Source organism: Atractosteus spatula, unplaced genomic scaffold (assembly GCF_055471065.1).
Source record: "Atractosteus spatula isolate fAtrSpa1 unplaced genomic scaffold, fAtrSpa1.hap1 Scaffold_175, whole genome shotgun sequence".
Classification (NCBI taxonomy): domain Eukaryota; kingdom Metazoa; phylum Chordata; class Actinopteri; order Semionotiformes; family Lepisosteidae; genus Atractosteus; species Atractosteus spatula.
In genome coordinates, this window is record NW_028296736.1 from 18,607 (window position 1) to 35,524 (window position 16,918).

The window sequence follows — 16,918 nt, forward strand, 5'->3', positions numbered from 1 at the left end:
AGACACTTTACACGCATCAACCCATCGCAGGTCCAGAGCCCAGCTCCTCTGTGGTCAGTCAGTGTCGGTCAGAACACTGTCCCGCAGGTCCAGAGCCCAGCTCCTCTGTGGTCAGTCAGTGTCGGTCAGTACCGTGTCCCTGCAGGTCCAGAGCCGAGCTCCTCTGTGGTCAGTCAGTATCGGTCAGTACTGTGTCCTGCAGGTCTAGAGCCCAGCTCCTCTGTGGTCATTCAGTGTCGGTCAGTACTGTGTCCTGCAGGTCCAGAGCCGAGCTCCTCTGTGGTCAGTCAGTATGGGTCAGTACCGTGTCCCTGCAGGTCCAGAGCCCAGCTCCTCTGTGGTCAGTCAGTGTCGGTCAGTACTGTGTCCTGCAGGTCCAGAGCTGAGCTCCTCTGTGGTCAGTCAGTGTCGGTCAGTACTGTGTTCCGCAGGTCCAGAGCTGAGTAGTGTCTAAGAAATCGAAACTGAAACTGTGGATATGAAGAATAAACAAGTCGTTTACTTTCGTTTCCCCTCCTGTCAAAACCACCACATTCTAGAAACCGGGCTCGGTCACAGAATAGTTTCTGTTCTGAGAATAGTTTTCTCTGCGTTTGATCAGGCGGCCAGCGATGTGCTCAAAGTGTGCTCAGCACTCCAAGCGATCACGTGGAGTTTTATCGGAAACATGCTGAGACTCACGGAGAACCGCACTGAGCTGGCATGGTGACCACATACGACAACCCGTTACACAAGCGTGCTCACACACAACACAGCACAAGGTAGGTATGCCTGCAGTCTGTAAACGCAGAGAGAGAGAGAGACTGCGATAGGTGAACAGATGGACCAGTCTGGGCTGTTGTTTTTTTTCGGGGGGGTGCAGGTAATATAAGCCCAGAGTCAATCATAGTCCAGTCATTCCTGGACGCAACATCTCTCACAGAATGACTGGCACAGATGCTCATCGTGGCTGGTGCAGAGAGAAGCTCCGAACAGCTGATCTTTTCACAGAGGATGAAACACCCAGGTTTCAGACGTTTGTGAGGAGGTATGGGATTGAGGTGGGATTCCCTCTGCAGTGCCGAGGATGTCGTCTGGACTATCTGATCAACGACAGGGGCTACGCTACATTCCGGGGACAGCAGGACCATGTGGACTTCTCACAGGGCAGCAGTGATGAAGCACTTGTCCCTTGCTTTGTCAAATCGCCTGATGGCGGTGGGGAGAAGGGACAGATTGCTGTCGAAAGCAATCCCAGTGCTTCTCCTGGATACAGAAGCGCCCGTCCTTTCGTAAACTCCCACACGTTCCAGCTGTACTCGCCGACGGAGGTGTTGAGCATCGGCTTCCTGGCCGCAGCCAGGCTGGAGAGCGTGGCCATCGACGTGGTCAAGCGCAAGGAGCTCAACACAGTCTACATGCAAACTGCCGACGCCGTCCTGGTGGAGAGGTACAGGGAGAAGATAGCGTTAGAGTCCCTGAGAGGGAGGTGTCAGGTCCCGAAGATCAAGAAGGAAGAAGCTGACGGCAGTAAGAGAGAGAAGAAAAAGGAAACTTCATACAAGACACAGCTGAAAGAAGAACAAGCAGGGGACAACTGTGTGGGCGGAATGGAGAGACTGGCAGTGAAAAACGAGTAGACCCCCCTGTCCGCTCCAGTCAGAAGGTGCAGAACTGCAGGTCAGTGCACAGCCGTCTAGTCACTAGAGCCTCAAGACAGGAAGCTCTGTAACGGAGCGTCTGATGTCCGTTTTAGTCGTTGTGCATAAAACTCCACTTTTTCTAGATAGTATCTACATGGCTCATTTCTGTATTCCATCTCCCTGAGCGAAACTTAAACCCTGAACTTCACTGAGGCACTGATGAGTGATGGACATCAGGGGAGGCAGCGGATTCCTTTCGTGTGAGAGTCTTGAAATGCTTTTAAAGGGCTCTCTTTTTTATTTCTGTGCAGTGAAATGAAACTATTTAGTGATTAATTCCTGTATTGGTGTTCTCTCCATCTCTCTCCTGTTTTCAGTCTCTCTCTCTGCCTCCCTCCCTCTACCTCTCTCCCACCACCCTGAACAGGCACTTCGGAGACCAGTGCCTCCGGTCCCGCTCACCTCCCTGCCTTGGAATCCTCTACAGCTCACCGCCGCCCCCTGCTGGTCGCCGCTGGCCTTTACAGCTCCTGCTGGATGGATCAGAGCTCCCGCAAAGCTACCGCTGTTTAAGCACAACACATCAGTCAAGAAGTGCAGATCTTGATGTGATCCGTTTCTCTCTGCTTTCCTGTGCCTTAATAAAGAAACTGCGATTTTACCCAGCCTGGTTCCATCAGTCTCTGTTCTGCTGCGCTCCTGTCTCTCTCCGACTCAGTATGTTCTAAGGCAGTGGTTCTCAAACTGTGGTACGCGTACCGGCAGTGGTACGTGGAGTGTCGCCAAGTGGTACGCCAAATGACCCTGGAACTGTGTCGTGTGCGCTGAAAAATCGGGACGGGTTGTCATATTTTGTATTTTAATACGTGTCGAAGACGCAGCCTACGTACTGCGATACAGTGCGCGCTAATACTTCAGTGGACACAAGAGATACTCTGTAATTCTATACCACTCTATAGGAATGCGTGCTACGGATGCAAATGACCAATTGTATTTAAAAAAAGCTACTGTATCTCCAGCAAATAGGGAAGTAAGAGAATGTGCGTGATTTTGGAACAATGCCAACGTTGTAAACACAGGAATGCATGGAAATACGCGCTACGAACGCAGGTCATCTTGTGAGCACACGAAAGCGTGAAACCAGAAAAATATTTCAGAACTGTTCTAATTTGAGAAAAATACACCGAGCGTCTCTGTGTTTCGCTCCCATGCGCATGAAATAAAAACTTTAAATAAATACGGAAATAAAAACGAAAACGCGGAAAAATGCAAGCTGGCGGATTGCTAAAGCAGGTAAACTACACTATTTTTGAAGAACTTTGTTTGCCGTTGGCAAAAGAGCTGACACGTATTATGTGTGGAGAAAAAGCTGCAAACAGCTCGACCTGCTGCCCCCCCTGAAAGACACAGTCATTTATAGAATTATTGAAATGAAGGATTATATCAAAAGTGATATAAGTGATACACTGTTTTTCCACTATGAATATTATTCAGTATTTATACAGGTTTGAATACCGTGTGGTGGAGAAAATAAGCACGTATGTATTATTTTAATGTTGTTTCTCACTACGGCAGCTCCTACAGAGGCTGATTTGAATGTTTACAGTTTGAAAAAGGGCGATTTGACACTTTTTTTTTTACTTCTCTGTGTTTCCTCACAAGTTACTCGAGTTCTTACGAGAGAAGGGTTTCAAAACATAAACCAGGCATGCGCGCTATAGGGGGGGCGGGTTTAAGGTTCTGATTGGTCAGAAGTCGCTGGGAATGACAGAGACCTCAACCTATCAGAGGAGCTGTTCCCACAGCCGGGCTATTTGAACCGGTGGGAGGGGTGAGTCGTCATCTTGGCTGCAACTTGTGTTCAAGCGGACAGGTGCTTCACCTGTACTGCAATCAAAGGCGTTTTCATGCAGCTCAGCAAACATTTGCTTTTGCCGTTGCATTTTGCTGGAAAGCCGATAGATTATCGACGTGCTTTGTCATCTTTTAAACTGTTCTAAACGAGAGGTGAATATTTTTAATGGGAAAGAAATGTTCGTTTGCTGTGTGTTGATGTATCTGGTTACAGAGCACAGTTCTGAGGAGTTGGGCTCGTCTGGTGTTTTGTGATGTGTAGTCTCTGGTGTGGCGTTTTGTGGTTTTTGCGGGTAAAAATATTTAACTTTCCGTTGGGCAGTTTGTATCTGAAGTGTTTTGGCGAACGTTGTGATGTTGACTCGTCTATTATACAATAGTTGCACTGCGGTGAAAACAAACATTATGTTCGTCTTTAGTAAGTTATTGGACTTCACCTGCGCTTGCCATATTTTGCAAAACAGTTAATTTATTTGGAAACTGAAAAGTGTAGCGTTGTCAGCAAATACACACCTGTTGTCGGATGTGTGTACTGTGTGCTGTGCAGTGTGTGTCTGTACTTCTTGACAAAGCGATGGGCACTTTCTGATGTTTGAGCTTGGGTCCGTGTTATAAACAACATCCATTTTTTTTTGGTTCAGTTTAAATTTTTATGTCTTGGATAGACTAGGGCTTTAATATTACCGTTCGAAGATAATTAAATCCTACAAGTGAAGTATTTTTGTTGTAAAATGACATTTTCAACCCTGGATATAACAACACCGACCCACAAAAACCACGCAATGCTTTTATAATAGAAAATATTTGTTTGCAGCATTAATTAGCAACAGATGCACACAGCTGCTCTTAAAGTCATCATTAATAAAGGCCCGAACTTGACCAGGTGCTTCACTTTTACTGCAATAAAAAGCGTTTTTCTCCAAGGTAAGGGGAAAAAGTTATGTAACTTCACAAACATTTGCTTTTGCCATTGCGTTTTGCTGGAAAGACGATAAATTATCACCGTGCTTTGTCGTCTTTTAAACTGTTCTCAACGCGAGGCGAATAGTTTTAATGGGGATAAAAAGGATCATTTGCTTTTTGCTGATTGGTTACAAAACAGTTCTGAGAAGTTGAGGTTGTCTTGTGTTTTGTGATGTATAGTCTGTGGTGTTGCTGTGGTTTAGCGGGTGTGTGTGTGTATATATATATTATTCACCCGTTGTGCAGTTTCTGTCTGACGTGCTTTTGTCAGCGTTGCACTGTTGACTCGTTTATTACAAAATAGTTTCACTGCTGGAAAAACAAACAAAACATTAAATAGCGGAAGATGCACACAGCTGCTCTTAAAGTCATCAATAAAACAGGGCTGTGACATTATTTCTTTCAAAGACCATGTTGGTGTTATCCGTGCTGGCATAATGTATATAGTTCATTATATAAAAACAACCGGAAGATGAAAGCAGTCGATTATTTTACTTGTGTTGTGTTTGTAAATCCTTTCATTGTTAAATAAAAAAACATGTATTCAGAGGTCGCTACATTACACCCTCTCAAAACAACAAACAGGTTCTTCTGATGCACATTAACATGAGCGAGAGTCAGAGAGAGTGTAGCTGAGACAGAGGGACTGTTCTCAGTTCTGTTTCTGTCTTGAGTCATTTTCACTCCACAGCTTCTCCCTGAAAACCAGTCCTGCTGGTTTGTTTTACAGGCTTCTCTTATAAATTAACACCTAGACTGTAGATGTGTGCTGTTTCTTAATACTTTATAGGAAAATCTTATCATTTGCAATATGGTGGAGTATGTTTGCAAGCAAGATATCAAAAATTTCAGTCAGAACCAGTGTTTTCTGTACACCTGGTGGAGTTTTGCACGAATGTCGGTTATTGTGTGAGACGTCGGTGTGAAATGGCGAGTGTGGAGTGACCAGGGCAGGTTGGGGTTCTAGTGATGGATGGGGGTGCACCTGCAGGCAGTGGGCTGGTGAGGGCTGTGTCTGTGGGCTCATGTGGTCGTGTCTGTGGACGGGTGTCTCAGAGGGGCCTTCCAGCAGGTTCTCAGGAAGCTCTTCAGGAAGAGAGCCGGCAGAGGTCTGAAGTGGATCTCCTGGACTCGCCCCTGACCGGTCTGCTCCCAGTCCTGGCCTGGACTCTGGGATTCGCTGTGGGATGTGAGTCTTGGGTCAGGAGTCGATGCTCACTCACACTGAGAGACAGACAGGCGCCACGCCAACCCTGCTCCACCTACACACAAACACACAGAGTCCTACACAATTGCAAACTCTGTCCGGGAAGCTCCAGGACAGGTGGGGAGGGACTGGGAATGTGGGGGCTGCTCCCCCTGATGATGGGAAATGGGACCAGGCAGCCAGGACTGGAGAGGGTGCCCCCAGACCTGCAGTTAGAGGACAGGGGGACAGGGGACCCCCCCCCCCCCCCGTCAGCCAGGCAGGTGAGTGCAGAGCAGGTGAGTCTCTCCTTCGCTGGGTTTCCCTCACAGGTGACGCTGGTCTTCATCGATCCTGCAGGGATCTGATCGGACCAGTCTGGGGTCTACACACTCTGAGGGGGCAGAGCAGGAGTCGTCTCAGGGAGACGGACAGGATGTCCTGACTGCCTTCCTCCTCCTCTTCTCTGCCTGCTGGAGCCTGTGAGGAAGAGGAGGATGACGAAGAGCTACTGATGACCCTGGTCCAGGTGGAGAGGGGATCTCCATCCTTTTGTTGGGGTGTGGGAGGGTGACCCTCAGGGTGGTGTCCTGACCTGCTGTCTCTCCCTCAAGATCCTGGTCAGACAGCTGCCTCTAGACTCATGAAACATCATAGTCACTGCACTGGGTATTTAATATAATAATTACTGCACTGTTTCCATGATGAGGGACACTCACTGTACTGTGTGTTCATTGTAATAATCACTACACTGTTTATTTAATATAATAACCACTGTACTGTGTGTTCACTAATAATCACTATACTGGGTATTCAGTATAATCATCACTGAACTGTTTTCATAATGAGGGACAATCACTGTACTGTGTGTTCACTGTAATAATCACTGAACTGTGTGTTCATTGTGAGGGACAATCACTGTACTGGGTTTTTACTGTAATAATCACTGTACTGGGTGTTCACTGTAATCATCACTATGCTGGGTATTAATAACTGTACTGGGTGTTCACTGTAATCATCACTGCACTGGGTATTAATAATCACTGTACTGTGTGTTCACTGTAATCATCACTGCACTGGGTATTAATAATCACTGTACTGTGTGTTCACCATAAACATCACTGCACTGAGTGGTAATAATCACTGCACTGTTTATTTAATATAATAATCACTGAACTCTGTTTTCATTGTAAGGGACAATCACTGTACTGGGGGTTTACTGTAATCACCATACTAGGTATTCAGTATAATTGCTTTATTGGGTAATTGATGTTATAGTCACTACTCCATTTTCACTGATGGACAGTTGCTGTACTGGGTATTTACTGTAAAATACTGTAAAGATCACTGTACCAGGTGTTCAGTATAATAAAAACTGTAGTGGGTGTTCACTATGACAGGCAATCGCTGTGCTTGGTATTCACTGTAATCATCACTGCACTGGGTGTTCACTGTAATCATCACTATGCTGGGTATTCAGAGTGCTGTCTGTAATTCACTGTACAGATAAATCCTGTTTTTCAGTTGTAGGTGGGCTCCTGAAAGGACTGCTGAGCCCAGAAGGAGTGTGATTAGAGAGGAGGGACAGGTGAGGTGAGCTGTTTACTGTGGCGCAGGGGGACACTGGGGGGCTGTGGCGCAGGGGGACACTGGGGGGCTGTGGCGCAGGGGGACACTGGGGGCTGTGGCGCAGGGAGACACTGGGAGGAAGAGCTCAGTGTTGTCCCCATGCAGGTACCTCTCACTCATCCCTGCTGCAGCTCTGTGTGATTCACAGGACAGAAGTGTGGCGCTCACAGAGCAGAGGAAGTCAGAAACTCCTGCTGGAGCACCTGACTCAATATTCTGTACAAACCAGGCAGAGAAACAACATGGAGCCCTTTTCTTGGATAGAAACTGTGCAATTCAGTCATCTATTTCTTCTTGATTAATTTTGTGCTGTTTATTTGGAGAAATTGTCTCTAACAGACTTTTTTTTGTGAATAGTTTTACTACAGATTCACTGTACTGGGTATTCACATTAATGGTCAGTCACTTCTACAGTCTCTTGAATATTTACTGGAAACTCACTGTAGTGGTTAGTCACTTTGACAGATATTCACTAAGAAATAACCTCTGTACTGCACATTCACAAGCTAGTAAGTTTCTTACCTCAATAATTACTGACTTGCATATTCACTGTTAATAGTTCAACACTAAACCAGTGTTTTTCCTGAATATTCACTCCACTGGTGGTCCCAGTCTGGTGAGAGCAGGAGGACTGGGGGTACCACTGGAATCCTGAAGGAGAAAAAGTCAAGAGGAAGGACAGACGCCCCAACATCGGAGCTCTCTCCCAGTCGGACACCAGGAGCCCTGACGCCCTCATCCTCTCCCATCGGCTCCATCTTTCCGGTCGTCTCGTCTGGACGTCGGGCTCCAGGATCTCAGGGAAGGTTCCCTCCTCCCAGCCCGGCTCAGGCCTGAGGAGTCTGGAAGATCTGGGAGAAGCCAACAGGAAGAAACTCCTCCTGGACCTCGACTCTGGGACGAGCCCAGCACCTGGACCCCCCCGGAGACTCGGGCTGACCAGGAGGAGGAGCCCAGGGGTGTCACAGTAATGAAGGGGAGCCCAGGGGTGTCAGAACCTCTGAACGAGGTGAGGAAGGGGAGAGAGAGCCTGTGGACAACACACCTGTGTTTCTCCAGGACGGGTCTCCAGAACAGCAGCTCTGGACCGGAGCAGTCGGGACTCGGTGGAGCACAGGCTGCCTTCAGGCATGTTTATTCCCAGCAGGAGCCAGGTCAGACCCTGTACCACGCAGGAGAGGGCACCCCCAGACCTGCACAGGACAAGGGGGTGTGTGACTGGTCGTACAAGATGGGACAGGGTACCCCCATCAGCACAGAAGGGTACAAGGTGCCAGACAGGTCGCTCCCTGCCCGCTGAAGCCTGTGAGGATGACGACGACGATGATGATGAAGAGCTGCCCATGCCCCTGGTCCAGGTGGAGAGCTGGACTCCTTCTGTCGGGGTGCCAGGGGGTGACCCTCAGGGCTGTGTCCTGACCTCCTGCTGTCTCTCGCCCACAAGGACCTGTTCAGTGTGCTGTTGACACTACACTCTCGAACCCAAGTCCAACACCAACCTCCAGCACGAGCACAAGGTCAGGTTAGTCCTGTCACTCCTGTGTCACACCCAGGGCTGGAACCCACAACCCTACTAGTGAGAGAGGAGAACTGTTAAAGTTCCATTATGGATATTAGTACATGATGAAATACTGTTCATTTTATTAACGGTAACATTAGTCAAATTAATTTATTAGCAGCACCAGCATTAGAATCTAATTATGCACAACACCACCAGCAGGACCGGAAGAGAGTTCAGACGTCTCTGTTTCATTAACTCTGTGATTCTCAGGTGTAATATTATTGTACGGTTGTCATTATGGTCTGTTTCTCCTGCGATCTTGTCTTGAGAGACGAGTGAAGGTCGGGCTCTGTCTGAGATGACAGAGCCTTCAGACTCCTGAAACAGCTGCTCAGCCTACACCTGCGTCTCCTGCTCTCTGATGTCAACACCAACAAACCACGGGGTCAGGGGTCAAGGGTCAGGAGCGACTCCAGTACACAGCAGATTTCCTGTTTTCCTTAATTTTCCAGGATGTCCAGAGGCTGATGGTGGGAAGACAGGTAGGAGGGTGCTGTTCCCAGCCGAGGGTGAGGGAGACGGAGCCTGAACACTGCAGCACAGGTTCTGAGCATAATGGCCTCTCTCCAGTCGGTAACGCCTGCCTGTGCTCTCCGGTCCGGTGTGCTGTTACTCAGCTGTCTCTCCAGTCAGGCCCTGGAGGGCTGAGGCTCCGTCTGCGAATCCTGGAATAATCCTGCGGTACCCACCCAGCAGTCCCAGGACTGAGCGGACTTGTCTGGGTGCGAGGCCGGGATCTCGTTGGACCCTGCGCTCTGACCCCCAGCTTCTCTCTCTCTGTGTGTCTCATGGAGAGCAGGCTGGGCTCTGTGAAAAGACACATTCCTCATGCAGGAACCTGTATAGGATCAATGAAGTGATCTGATCTTACTAGGAGGCCATGAGGGGTAAAATCCAGGGACGGGGAATTCGGGGAGCAGGAGACCCCTCGGACCTCACTCCTGCGGAACGCAGCTCAGAAGGTTCTCCTCCCTCCCAGACGCGGCTCACAGGAAGCGGCTCTCTGGGCTGCTGCTCCGACCACACTTCCCACAATTCCCCACTCCAAGCGTGGTCCCTCTCTTCCCCGTCCGGCGCGGGCGGTTCAGGGCTCGCAGAGGAAATCCGCAGGGAGGAGAAGGAGGTTGTCAGAGGGACCCCCTGTCCGGGAGTGAGGGTGCGCTGCTCGGACACGCCTCGTCCCTCGTCTTCAAGATGTCCCTGGGGGACGCTCAGCTGTTCCTCCTCTCCTGCCTCTCTTCCTGCAGACGGGGGGGGGTCTCCTGCTTCTCTTCCTGCAGACAGGGGGAATCCTGGGGATCCCCGAAGGACCCCTCCAGGGGCGAACGTCGACCCCGGCAGCCAGGGGTCCCGATCGGATCCCCGTCTCGGACATGTGCTTCCGAAGCCAGCTCTTCGGGGTCTGACTGACCCGTCTGACCAGGCCGCCGGTCTCCGGGTGGGAAGGAGACGGATTCCCGGCGGGGTGTGTACTGGCCCCAGTGGTCTGGGAGTGGAACCAGTTCCCTGGTCTGTTCCAGTGTCAGGTGGTACTGCGGCCGCTGGACAGTGTGTTCATGGTCAGATGGGTCTTTGTGTTTCTTCCAGGGGAAGACTTCAGGACCCTGAGTGGCGTGTTCGCAGGCGGGTCCCTGTCCTGCTCCTCTCCAGGTCGGCGCTGGCCGGCGCCCTGTCCCCCTGCTGCTCGATGCCGCCGGTGAGCTGGCACACTGGACAGGACCTGCGGCTCTGACTGGTACCCCTGGAGCGGCCAGGCCAGTGACGGCGTCCGGCAGTTCGGGCCCTGGGTTCGTGTCTGGCCCAGGTTCTGGCCGGTCCAGTGTGTGTCCTGTCTTCACGCACACACCTGGGTTAGAGGGGAGCTACAGCGCTGTTTTAATTTCAGGGTGAGAGAGAATCGGCATTGATCAGTGCGTTTCAAACCACGACACGAGTCAAATGTCCACTTGGACTTCCCGTTTACATCGCAGAATAGACCGAATTTCCAGGTACGTGCGGCGCTGTGTTCTGTAGTTCAGGACGAGGCAGAGGAGAAGTGACCCTATTACACTGTGAACAAGCAGGCTTGCTTTAGTTCAATAGAAAAATGACTCTCCATTTCAAGATGGGTTTTGCCCACAAATACTCCTTGTGAACTCTGCACGTAGATCACGTTTCTGCGGTGAAGTATCTGCTGCACAATCAGTGCTCATTCGCTCATCACTGTGACTAGTGAGCAGGAAGGGCAGCTCCACATCGCAATGCCTGGGAACTCTCGCTCTCGCTCTCGCCCGAGGCCAGAGCAGGGGTTTCCAACAAAGTGGCGACACTTCAGTACTGTCAGAAAATTCACGATTGGGTGCTTAATTTGGAATTTGAAAAATCTTGCGTAATTGTCAATGAATTTTCGCTAAAGAGATTTAACAACTGGGTTGAGAAATTGGGACTGCAGTTAATCTTGAAACGAGCTGTTGTGTTAGTTTTCTGTGTGATGAAGCCAGTCGCCCTTCACCACGGAGACTTCCTCGGCCTCCACAGCCTGCTCCCAGCAGGATGAGCCGATGAGCCGCTCCGGCCGGGAGGGACCGGTCTGTCTCCGCGGGCGAGACGCTCTGCTCCCCTGGGCACAGGCACAGCGCCGGTCTCCTCCAGCCCAGTCGTAGCCGCTCTCCTCTCTCTGCGCCTTGTCCTGTCTCCGGGGTCTCGATCGCCCGTAGCACAGGGAGGGAGTTCACCTCGGACCGCTCTCTCGCTGCGCCGGACCCCCTGCTTGGCGCGAGGCCTGGGGGTAACGCTCGCTTGGTGTGGATATCGGGCTCTGGTCTGGGGTTCACTGACCTGGTCTCCTGACCTGGGAGGATTCTGAACTGGACCCCAGAGAAACAGCTGAGAGCCCTGGACATCATCAAGAACAGCCCCCGGGCCCCAAGCAGACTCCAGACCCCCTTCAGGGTGAGAACATGGCTGGACTCGGGCGCCATAAACCTCTGGAAAGCTGTTGCAGTTCAGGGCTCTGTGGGAAGTGCACCTCGTGTGTGTGTCTCCTGTGTTCTCCGCCATTGTCATTCCAGTCGACCTCATCTCGAACCCTCACGGGACTGTGCTGGGACTCTCATCCCGACTCTTGGGAGCTCGTATCGGGATCTTGTGAGGAGTCCACCAGGATGGGTTCGGTCACTCCTCAGTACTACCCACGGCGAGCCTCGAGCTGTGTCCCTCGGTTCTGATGGTCCTGTCTGCTTCAGGGTCTTCCTCCTGATCTCCATGACCGCAGCGCAGGTCTTCCCAGCGGCTGTGTGCTGTCGGATCTTCCCACAGTCGTCACTGGGAGGAGACCCTCCCCGGAGTTAGAGGATCGCTGGTGTCACCTGGGTGTGTCAGGTGTGGGACGTATCAGAGTACCTTTCACTGGGGGGACGGGACACAAACTGGGGGACTTTCAGTGTCCCTTCTGTCCACATCCAGAGCACACAGGCGCTGTTTCCTTGCTTTCAGGGCCACTGTGGTCTGCAGAGAGCTGCCCTTCTCCTCTACACTCAACAGAGCGGGTTACCGAGCCTGGGAGCTGTCCAGGTCTGAGGTCAGTGGGCACGTCGGTTCACAACACGTATGGGTGGAGATCGGGTATAGGCTGGACTCTTTCTGCTGTATTTTCCTAAATTCTCCAGGATGTCCAGAGGCAGACAGTGGGAAGATGGAGGTGGGATACTCTCTCCTGTCCATCTTAATCCTAATTTTCCAGGATGTCCAGAGGCAGCCAATGGAGAGACAGGTATAGTTGGGAGTTGGGATAGAAGTTGGATGCTTTCTCTGTGATCTTTTCCCTAATTTTCCAGGACGTACTCAAAATTGACAGTGAGAAGATGGGTATATATGAAGATTGAACCTGTTCCCGTATTCTTTCCTACTTTTCCAGGATGTTCTGAGGAAGACAGTGGAGAGACAGGTATGGATGTGAAGATGGAGTGGGGGTTGGGTGCTCTCTTTCCTTTTTTCCCTAGTTTTCCAGGGTGTCCAGAAAAGTCAGGTGGAACACCAGTGTGGATGAAGTGTTAGGATGGAGGTTGACGCTCTGTCCTGTGTTCATTTCTGTAGTTTTCCAGAATGTCCTGAGGCAGACAGTGGGAAGGTGACGGGCTGTCCAGAGACAGACAGTGGGAAGACAGGTATGGATGAGGAGTTGGAGGTTGGATACTCTCTCCTGTCTCTTTTCCCCAGAGTCCAGAGGCTTCCAGTTGGAAGATGGGTATGGATGACGTGTTGGGATTGACATTGGACTGTATTTTTCCAGGTTGTCCAGAGGCAGACAGTGGGAAGACGGGTATGGTTGGGAGTTGGAATGGAGGTGAGATACTCTCCTGTCCATCTTTCTCCTAATTTTCCAGGATGTCCAGAGGCTGGCAATGGAGAGATGGGTATGGTTGGGAGTTGGGAGAGAAGTTGGAAGCTTTCTCTGTAATCTTTTCCCTAATTTTCCAGGATGAACTCAAAATTGACAATTTTAATTTTCCAGAGGCTGCCAGTGGGAAGATGGGTATGGATGAGGTGTTGGGGTTGACATTGGACTCATTGACTGTATATTCCTTAATTTTCCAGGCTGGCCAGAGGCTGACAGTGGGAAGACAGGTATGTATGAAGATTGAACCCTCTCGTGTCTCTCTTTTCCCTAATTTTCCAGGGTGGCCAGAGGCTGCTGGTGGAGAGACGGGTATGGATGGGAACTCTGCACGTTAGATCACGTTTCTGCAGTGAAATATCTGCTGCACAATCAGTGCTCATTCACTCATCACTGTGACTAATGAGCAGGAAGGGCAGCTCCACATCGTGATGCCTGGGAACTCTCGCTCTCGCCCGAGGCCAGAGCAGGGGTTTCCAACGAAGTGTCGACAATTCAGTACTGTCAGAAAATTCACGACTCAGTGCTTAATTTGGAATTTGAAAAATGTTGCGTAATTGTCAATGAATTTTCGCTAAAGAGATTTAACAACTGGGTTGAGAAATTGGGACTGCAGTTCATCTTGAAACGAGCTGTTGTGTTAGTTTTCTGTGTGATGAAGCCAGTCGCCCTTCACCACGGAGTCTTCCTCGACCTCCACAGCTCCTGCTCCCAGCATGTCTCCGCGGGTGAGGCGCTCCGGGCGGGAGGGACCGGTCTGTCTCCTCTAGCCCAGTCGCTCTGCTCCCCTGGGCACAGGCACAGTACTGGTCTCCTCCGGCCCAGTTGCTCTGCTCCCCTGGGCACAGGCACAGTACTGGTCTCCTCCAGCCCAGTCGTAGCCGCTCTCCTGTCTCTGCACCTTGTCCTGTCTCCAGGGTCTCGATTGCCCGCAGCACAGGGAGGGAGTTCGCCTCAGACCGCTCTCTCGCTGCGCCGGACCCCCAGCTGGGCGCGAGGCCTGGGGGTAACGCTCGCTTGGTGTGGATGTCGCGCTCCGGTCTGGGGGTCACTGACCTGCTCTTCTGACCTGGCCTGGGAGGATTCTGAACTTGCCCCCAGAGAAACAGAGAGAGCCCTGGACAACATCATCAAGAATAGCCCCCGGGCCCCAGGGCCCCAAGCAGACGTCACTGGGAGGAGACCCTCCCTGGAGTTAGAGGATCGCTGGTGTCACCTGGGTGTGTCAGGTGTGGGACGTATCGGAGTACCTTTCACTGGGGGGACGGGACACAAACTGGGGGACTTTCAGTGTCCCTTCTGTCCCCATCCAGAGCACACAGGCGCTGTTTCCTTGCTTTCAGGGCCACTGTGGTCTGCAGAGAGCTGCCCTTCTCCTCTACACTCTACAGAGCGGGTTACCGAGCCCGGGAGCTGTCCAGGTCTGAGATCAGTGGGCACGTCGATTCGCAACACGTATGGGTGGAGAGATCAGGTATAGGCTGGACTCTTTCTGCTGTATTTTCCTTAATTCTCCAGGATGTCCAGAGGCAGACAGTGGGAAGATGGAGGTGGGATACTCTCTCCTGTCCATCTTAATCCTAATTTTCCAGGATGTCCAGAGGCCGACAATGGAGAGACAGGTATGGCTGGGAGTTGGGATAGAAGTTGGATGCTTTCTCTGTGATCTTTTCCCTAATTTTCCAGGACGTACTTAAAATTGACAGTGGGAAGATGGGTATGTATGAAGATTGAACCTGTTCCTGTACTCTTTCCTAATTTTCCAGGATGTTCTGAGGAAGACAGTGGAGAGACAGGTATGGATGTGAAGATGGAGTGGGGGTTGAGTGCTCTCTCCTCTTTTCCCTAGTTTTCCAGGATGTCCAGAAAAGTAAGTGGGAACACCAGTGTGGATGAAGTGTTGGGATGGAGGTTGACGCTCTGTCCTGTGTTCATTTCTGTAGTTTTCCAGAATGTCCTGAGGCAGACAGTGGGAAGACAGGTATGGATGAGGAGTTGGAATGGAGGTTGGATACTCTCTCCTGTCTTTCTTTTCCTTAATTTTCCCAGAGTCCAGAGGCTTCCAATGGGAAGATGGGTATGGATGACGTGTTGGGATTGACATTGGACTGTATTTTTCCAGGTTGTCCAGAGGCAGACAGTGGGAAGACGGGTATGGTTGGGAGTTGGAATGGAGGTGGGATACTCTTTCCTGCCCCACTTTCTCCTAATTTTCCAGTATGTCCAGAGGCAGACAGTGGAGAGATGAGTATGTTTGGGATAGGAGTTGGTTGTTTTCTCTGTAATCTTCTCAAATTTTCCAGGATGTCCAGAGGCAGACAGTGGAGAGACAGGTATGGTTGGGAGTTGGGATAGAAGTTGGATTCTTTCTCTGTGATCTTTTCCCCAGTTTTCCAGGATGTGCTCAAAATTGACAGTGGGAAGAACGGTATGGAGGTAGGATGCTCACTCCTGTCTCTTTTCTCTTATTTTCCAGGATGTCCAGAGGCTGACACTGGGGAGACGGGTATGGATGAAGATTGAACCCTCTCCTCTATTCTTTCCTAATTTTCCAGGATATCCAGAAGAAGAAGTTGATGCTCACCCCCGTCTCTCTTTTCCCTAATTTTCCAGAGGCCAGAGGCTGCCAGTGGGAAGATGGGTATGGATGAGGTGTTGGGGTTGACATTGGACTGTATTTTCCTTAATTTTCCTGGCTGGCCAGAGGCTGACAGTGGGAAGATGGGTATGTATGAAGATTGAACCCTCTCCTGTCTCTGTTTTCCCTATTTTTCCAGGCTGGCCAGAGGCTGCTGGTGGAGAGACGGGTATGGATGGGAATATAGCCTGGGGGTTGATGGTCTCTCCTCTTTTTTTCCAGGTTGTCCAGAGGCGGCCAGTGGGAAGACGGGTATGGCTGGGAGTGGGGATGGAGGTGAGAAGCTCTTTCCTGTCTTTCTCTTCCTCCTTGTGTCGGTCTCTGTGACGTCTCTCTGCCTGTCTCTTGAGCTGTGTCTTTCTCTCAGTCCAGCTGCTTGTGCTCTGTAAAACACTACACTTCTGCAGTATTAAACAGGGCTTTTTGACTGTGGATTGCAGGTTTGATTCCAGAGGGGGACACAATCTTGAACCCCAGAGTGAGGTACTTTGCTCAGATGGACTGTTCTGATCATTATCAGTGGCTGTACTGTAGGGAGTTGAGTGTTGACAATGGTGTACTCCATTCTCGAGAGTATTGTACCTTAATACACTGACACGTCTGTGAGTTGATCTTTCACCTGAGCTGAACTTTGGTACTGAATGATACACCAGTGTGCTGAATTCTTTCCTATATTATAATTTAATACCCTCACCTGTGTATTATATTCTCATCTCCACTGAGTGTTAATACAAAATAATACTGGTGATACTAAATCGTGTATACTAAACTCCTGTCCTGAGCTTTAATTCTTAATGACAGACCTGTGTGCTGAGCTATCCTGTGGACTGTGCTGTAATACTGAAACCAGCGTGCTGAACTTGTACTTAATTTAATTCTCACATTGACACACGAGTGCTGAACTCTCACCTTTACTGTGCTTTCATACTTAAAAATGTATACTGAACCTTCACGTGGACTGGACTTTAATACTTAAACCAGTTTGCTGAACTCAAGCTTGAACTGAGCTTTAATATTCAGTGATGCACGTGTGTGCTAAACTGTCACCTATACTGTGCTTTCACACTCGAACCTGTGTGCTGAACTCTCA

At 50.3% G+C, this 16,918-nt stretch overlaps 1 protein-coding gene and 2 long non-coding RNA genes across 4 annotated transcripts; all 3 read left to right on the forward strand.

Moving 5' to 3' along the window:
* The first annotated feature begins 644 nt into the window (after nt 1-644).
* LOC148809048 (uncharacterized) lies at nt 645-2,283 on the forward strand. Its single transcript, XM_088909327.1, has 2 exons — nt 645-1,659; nt 2,000-2,283. Exon 1 carries the CDS (start codon nt 924-926, stop codon nt 1,617-1,619), a length of 696 nt encoding a protein of 231 aa, XP_088765453.1. The 5' UTR covers nt 645-923; the 3' UTR covers nt 1,620-1,659; nt 2,000-2,283.
* A 417-nt stretch (nt 2,284-2,700) lies between these two features.
* Nucleotides 2,701-7,019, forward strand: LOC148809049 (uncharacterized). Its single transcript, XR_016087698.1, has 2 exons — nt 2,701-2,915; nt 5,986-7,019. It is a non-coding gene; the product is annotated as an uncharacterized LOC148809049 (long non-coding RNA).
* Nucleotides 7,020-14,863: 7,844 nt separating this feature from the next.
* Nucleotides 14,864-16,105, forward strand: LOC148809050 (uncharacterized). 2 transcript variants are annotated; one of them, XR_016087700.1, is made up of 4 exons: nt 14,864-15,438; nt 15,667-15,696; nt 15,804-15,915; nt 16,051-16,105. It is a non-coding gene; the product is annotated as an uncharacterized LOC148809050 (long non-coding RNA). The 2 variants fall into 2 exon arrangements; XR_016087699.1 differs by lacking the exon at nt 14,864-15,438 and having other exon boundaries at nt 15,514-15,696.
* Nucleotides 16,106-16,918: the final 813 nt, after the last annotated feature.